The sequence below is a fragment of the Elaeis guineensis genome, chromosome 11 (genome assembly GCF_000442705.2).
Source record: "Elaeis guineensis isolate ETL-2024a chromosome 11, EG11, whole genome shotgun sequence".
In the NCBI taxonomy this organism is placed as follows: Eukaryota; Viridiplantae; Streptophyta; class Magnoliopsida; order Arecales; family Arecaceae; genus Elaeis; species Elaeis guineensis.
In genome coordinates, this window is record NC_026003.2 from 102442858 (window position 1) to 102449444 (window position 6587).

General features: G+C 32.9%; 1 protein-coding gene across 1 annotated transcript; it reads left to right on the plus strand.

Moving 5' to 3' along the window:
• The first annotated feature begins 4930 nt into the window (after positions 1-4930).
• LOC105053636 (thaumatin-like protein 1b) lies at positions 4931-6005 on the plus strand. Its single transcript, XM_010934887.4, has 2 exons — positions 4931-5063; positions 5166-6005. Exons 1-2 carry the CDS (start codon positions 5009-5011, stop codon positions 5834-5836), a joined length of 726 nt encoding a protein of 241 aa, XP_010933189.1. The 5' UTR covers positions 4931-5008; the 3' UTR covers positions 5837-6005.
• The last annotated feature ends 582 nt before the right edge of the window (positions 6006-6587 follow it).

A 6587-nucleotide genomic window follows, 5' to 3' on the forward strand; every position in this document is an offset into this window, starting at 1 on the left:
ATTTTGAATGTATTGTCCCATGGTCTCTATAACCTCTGTGTTTCTCTCTAATTGCCTCAAGAAATTTGAAAAGCATGGGAAGAGAAATATACTACTAAAAGATAAGGTATGGATAAATTTTTAATTATAAAATATTTTAAATCTACATTAAGCGACAACATACCCATCAGAGATCAAGTGCCTGAATTGCAAGTTCTGGTTTATAGACTCTATCATCTTAAAATTATTATTCTTGAGTCACTTCTAGTGAGGGTAATTATTAGAAAATTTCTCTTACTTAAAATAATTATAGGAATAATCTTCTGCATATGACAAAAGATTTCACTATAGAACAAATACCAAAGCATCTCAAGATTGAGGAAAAATCTAGAAAATGTGATGCTATATATCTGAATTCTAAAGCAAACGCTATTAATGAAAATGGGTCTATTAAAATCCTGAACTCTAAACACAAGAAGAGTCTCATAGTGCAAAATATAAATTCTAGTTTCAAGAAGAATAGCAATCCCAACAAAAGGAATAAATAAAGTTATCATTATGGAAAGAAAGGCCATTATATTCATGAGTGCAGGTACCATAAGAATGAGAAGAAGTCAGTAAAAGATGTAGCTAATAGTAATGCAAATATAGTGGAAGAAGAAGTCAAAAATCTTGTTGGCATGATTTTTGCATTACAAGTTGATACGGTCATTGAATGACATATGGCAACTATGAACCAATCATTTGATTGGTGGCTTGACTCTAACACAATAATACATATTTGTATTGATAAAAGGTAGTTCAAGAATGATGAGATTGTTGCTATTGGACAAAAAGTATTGACAGAAAATCATAGTCCTGCCAAAGTATTTGGAAAGGGACAATTGAACTCTACTTCATTTCTAGAAAGAAACTAACTTTATTGAATATACTACATATTCCAAAAATCAAAAAAAAATCTTGTATCTGCTAGCCTTTTATGTAAGAATGGCTTTAGAGCCATTCCAAAGTCTAATAAGTTGATTTTGTCTAACAATGAGGCATCTATTGGGAAAGGTTATTCTTGTAAGGCTATGTTCAAACTCAATCTTGGTAGCGATAAAATATCTCTAAATTTTACTTATATTATTGATTCTTCTTCTTTATGGTGTGCTAGATTAGTATATTTAAATTTTAAGTCTTTGCATTATATGTATAAGCATGGATATATTTCTTATAAGCATGAAGATAATTATAAGTATGAAATCTGTATTCAAGAAAAAATCACCAAAAAACCTTTTCCTAAGGTAGAAAAGAAAATACAAATATTAGAATTAGTACATTCTAATATTTGTGAATTGAATGGAATTCTAACAAGAGATGATAAAAATATATACTTTTTAACATTTATAAATGATTTCTCTAGATACACATATGCATATCTAATGAGAAGCAGAGATGAAGCATTTAATTTCTTTAAATGTTATAAAGTAGAATCGAAAGGAAATGAAGATTAAGATTCTCTATAGTGATGGTTGTGAAGAATAGTTTTCTGATAAATTTACTACTTATTATGAAGGACATGGTATCATACACTAGAAATCAACACCATGTACATTTCAATAAAATGGTTTGGCTAAAAAAAAATAGAACTTTAGTTGATATGCTTAATACAATAGTTTTTTTTTGTAACAATACAATGGTTTTAAATGGTAAACTATCTCTAAATTTATGGGAAGCATTACATACCATGTTCATAATAAAATTTTATCTAGAAAAATTTAGATTTCACCTTATTAATTATAGAAAAGAAGAAACCAAATCTAAACCATCTTAAAATGGGGGTGTTTGGCCTTTTATAGAGTTGATGATCCAAAAAGAACTAAATTAGGGCCAAGAGGGAAAAAATATGTATTTATGGGATATGCTCAAAATTCAAAGGCTTACAAATTATGAGACTTAAAGTCTAATTCATAGTAGAAACAAGAGGTGCATAATTTACTGAAGATAAATTCTACTCTCACATTTTACCGGAGCCTATTCCCATAATTGATAATTTACCAACGCTACAATCTAGTTTAACTCCTAGTACATCTAATAATAAGAGCAATAAAAAAAAGAAAAATAATATTTTCTCTGAACCTAGTAGAAGTAGGAAGGATAAAAAAGAAAAATTTGGTTCCTAATTTATTTCTTCCCAATCTATAGTCTTCCTTATAGAAGGTAGTAGAACCATTGTGCTCAATGGAATATACATCTTATTAAATATTGAAGATAATCCTAAGACATATAGGGAGGCAATGGCTTCAAGAAATGCAGTTTCATAAAAAGAAGCTATAAATGATGAAATAGACTCAGTATTGTCTAACAATTCTTGCATTCTTGTAGATTTATCTCCAGGATCAAAATCTATAAGATGTGATGTAAGTGGGCATTTAGAAGAAAATATAGTACATATGGGTCTATACAAACCTTCAAGGCTTGATTATAGTCAAGAGATATACATAAAAGAAAGGCACATATTATTTTGATATATATGCTTCGATAGCAAGAATAACATCTGTGAGAGGTTTTATTATAATAGCTTAAATTTATAATTTACATATTTATCAAATGGATATTAAAACAACATTCTTAAATGATGACATTGATGGAAGTTTATATGAACAATCAGAAAATTTTGTTCTTCCTAGAAATGAAAAGAAAGTTTGTAACTTGGTCAAATCATTATACAATTTAAAGAAAGTTTCAAAGTAATGGCATGAAAAGTTTGATTCAATAATTTTGTTAAATAGATTCATATATAATAATGCTGATAAATATATTTACTCTAAATTTATTGATAATTGTGATGTGATCATTTGTTTTTATATAGATAACTTGCTGATTTTGAGACCAATTTAGAACATATATCTTAGACTAAGAAGTATCTAAATTCAAAATGAAAGATCTTAGTGAAGTATATACTATCTTAAGCATAAAGGTTAAGAAGCATAGTGGGGGCTATGCTTTAGATCAATCTTATTATATCGAAAATATATTCATGAGGTTTAAATATCTTGGAATAAAGAAAGTAAGTACCCTATATGATTCCAAGTTCTATTTAGTATATAATTGATGTGGGACTAGATATATGCTTGCATATTTCTTACATTTTCCCCATTCACTTAAGCTTATCAAGCAGGAAAGTGATGAGCTTCTCCCATTTTTGCTCTCAAATAAAACCCCAGCCTTTGCATCTTCACCCTTTGTGGGATCCTACAACATATGTTGAATGAGTTCTTCGAGTTTTCTATAATTATAATCATTCCAAGTGACTTTGGCTTCGAGCTCGAGAACATGTTTCTAGTACTTAGTGGGCTTTCTTTGGTTCTCAATATGCAAAAAAATCTTATAACAATTTAGGACTCATTTGGTTCGCGAGAAATGGAAGGGGCAAAAGACAATTTCGAAGAAGTGGAGGAGAGTCTTCTTGTTTGATTGAAGTTTTAAGGAAAAAAAATAGAAAAAGCTCTTTTTATGGAAAGACACTTTTTATATTTTATGAAAAGTATAAATCCAGGGAAGAGATGGGTTTTAGAATTTTTCATGGAATGAAAATTAGTGGCTCCCTTTTCTTTTTAAAAATATCATTTTAAAATTATCCCTATAAATATTAATATAATATTATATTTTTATTATCCTAATATTTATATTAATATAATATAATAAATTTTTATATTAATATATTAATTTTTATATTAATATAATATTAATACTATATCAATAAATTTGTTACTAAAATATTTATATTGTATATATATACATATATATTAGTGTTGTATTAATATAATCACTTATTATGATCTATTATGATATTATATTATATTTATATTAATATAATATTTATATAGAGTTTGAAAGCACAAAGATATGGTTTTATATCTATTAACGGTATAATAGGTATTTTACATAATTTTTTTAAAAAATTAGATGTTTAACCAAATATAAATCACTCTGAGATAAATCATTTTTTCATGATCAACTAAATATATTAAAACCATATTTCTAGGAAGCAAAGTTCTTCTCGTGAATTAAACAAGTCCTTAGTGAAAGAAAGGGACTTGATTATTTTTCAATTATATACATATTTAATTTTATTTAGATAATCTTTTCAATTTATTCTATTATTTTGGCAAAATATTCGAAATAGGTAAAACTGTAATATTTCTCAAATTTCTCTTTCATTAAAGAAAAAAATAAGAACTCGATTCATTTCCTTGTTTGACGAATTCCAACTTAAGATATTTAATAATAGTTAAGGAAATCACTGTTAGATATATTCAATGCATGCACACAAGAGGATGAGTGGCGGTTAATTATCCCATCTCTAAAATTTCCCTCTTACATTATGATAACTATAATAATGTACTCTTATTTTTCCACTTCCCCTTGAAAAGAGAAGTTCATCAATCGTCAAAACTCATCCCTTCTTTTTCGGCCAAGTTTCTTCAAAGAACACAAGTTGCACGCATGTTTTCTGGAAAACAAAACAAATGCAAGTGACAAAATCGCATACGGCACCCGACCGAAGGACTTCCCGCTAGTTTAGGAACAGATGAAATAACAAATTACTCTTTCCGACCAGTCCAACTTCTTTTTTTTCTTTCTTTTTTGGTAAAACTTCATCCCATTGTTTACTTCTTCCTAATTCGACTTGGTCCAAAGCACAAGAATTTCACTAACAAGCCAGGCCCTCTGTCGTACGTATTTGTAAGTATATCGGGTGTGAAAGAGTTCCGCTGATCGGGCCAGGTCCTCTCTGTTAGCCGGCGTGAAAGAATTCCACTAATCTGTACCAAAAAAATAAACAAAATTCCTCTAATCAAACAAGGACTGTTCAACTCCCTTCCATGCACGCAACGAATGGTCTCCACCTTATCGCCTCCCTTTTCCATTTATAAAATCAAAAATTTCCCCTATAAATACCCCCACAAACCTCAAGACTCTCACACCATCTCCTCCTCTCTTGCATTCGGAATCCCTCCAACGCAAGCCTTCCTAGTCCTCAATGGCCAACGCATCGCTTCTCTTCGCCATTTTCTTCGCTGCCCTCCTCGTCCATGGTTTGTTTCACGTTCCATTTCAAGGCCTTTAGCCTTGTCTTCCATGCTACAAAATCTATCTAACTTCTACTAACAAAATCTATCTAACTTCTAAATTTTCAGGTGGGCTTTCAACTACGTTCACCTTCCAGAACAACTGCCCCAACACGGTCTGGCCTGGCATACAGAACAACCCTAATGTCCCTGCATTCCCGCAGACGGGCTTCGAGCTCGGCGCCTCGGCCTCCAACTCGATAACCGCCCCATCCAATTGGGCCGGCCGGATGTGGGGCCGGACCGGCTGCTCCACTGACGCGTCGGGGAGATTTACATGCCAGACCGGTGACTGCGGCACCGGGCAGGTCGCATGCAACGGCAACGGCGGCGCCCCACCCGCCTCGCTCCTCGAGTTCACCCTCCAGGGCGATGGCGGAAAGGATTTCTACGACGTGAGCTTGGTCGATGGCTTCAACTTGCCGGTCTCCATCGCTCCACAGGGTGTCTCGGGTTGCACCACCACATCATGCTCGGCGAACATCAACTCCCAGTGCCCGGCAGTGCTGCAGCTGACGGTATCCGGTGCCGTCGTTGGCTGCAAGAGTGCTTGCCTGGCTTTTAACCAGGACCAGTATTGCTGCACTGGACCCTATAACACTTCGCAAACATGCAAGCCGACGAGCTATTCCGAGTTCTTCAAGAGCGAGTGTCCTCAAGCTTACAGTTATGCTTTTGATGATAGCAGCAGCACCTTCACTTGCACTGGGGCTAATTACCTCATTACCTTCTGTCCTTGAGAAAATTTGGTATCTCACCAAATCATTGTTTTCTACACTCTAATAATAATGTAGAAATAAAGCCCAGAATCCGGAGTGGTCGTGGGGCTCTGAAGTGGTGCAGACATCCATGCATCGACAGAACAAAATAATTCTTATTTCAAATAAATAAACTTCTATTTTACCTTAATGTTGAGGTAAACATACTCCCAACTTGTATGAAGGGCAATAATAATTGGATTACGAGATATTTCATGTGCGTTGCAAGTGCCAAATTCTAGTTTCCTAACCCATGTAAGTCATCATCTACAGTTTCTGAACCCCATTCCATGCTCCAAAACCGCTGGTTATCCATATTTATCCATAAATTCTATGTGTATATGTATATATTTATATATTGGTATGTATATATGTGTGTCGATACATGCATGCATGCTCTAATCAATTCAAACTTTTGATTAGAAGAGAGGAATAATAAGAGGGTATAAGTTAAATGTAGGTGTATGATGAAATCACAACCGTCTATATATCGAATGTAAAAGAGTTCCATCTTTATGGTTAAGTTTTAATGGGCACGATAATTGATATGTTAATCAGGTTAAAATCTCTTTTCTTGTAGTTGCTTGTAGACCTTGCTGTGGTTATAGGATAAAGCTAAACAAACAAAGATGGCAACAGATCGGATACGGGTTGGATTGGCCAATATTTGAATCCATCCCATAATTAAAAATCACATATCCAAATCCATCTTTTATCCACCTCGAATTGGATC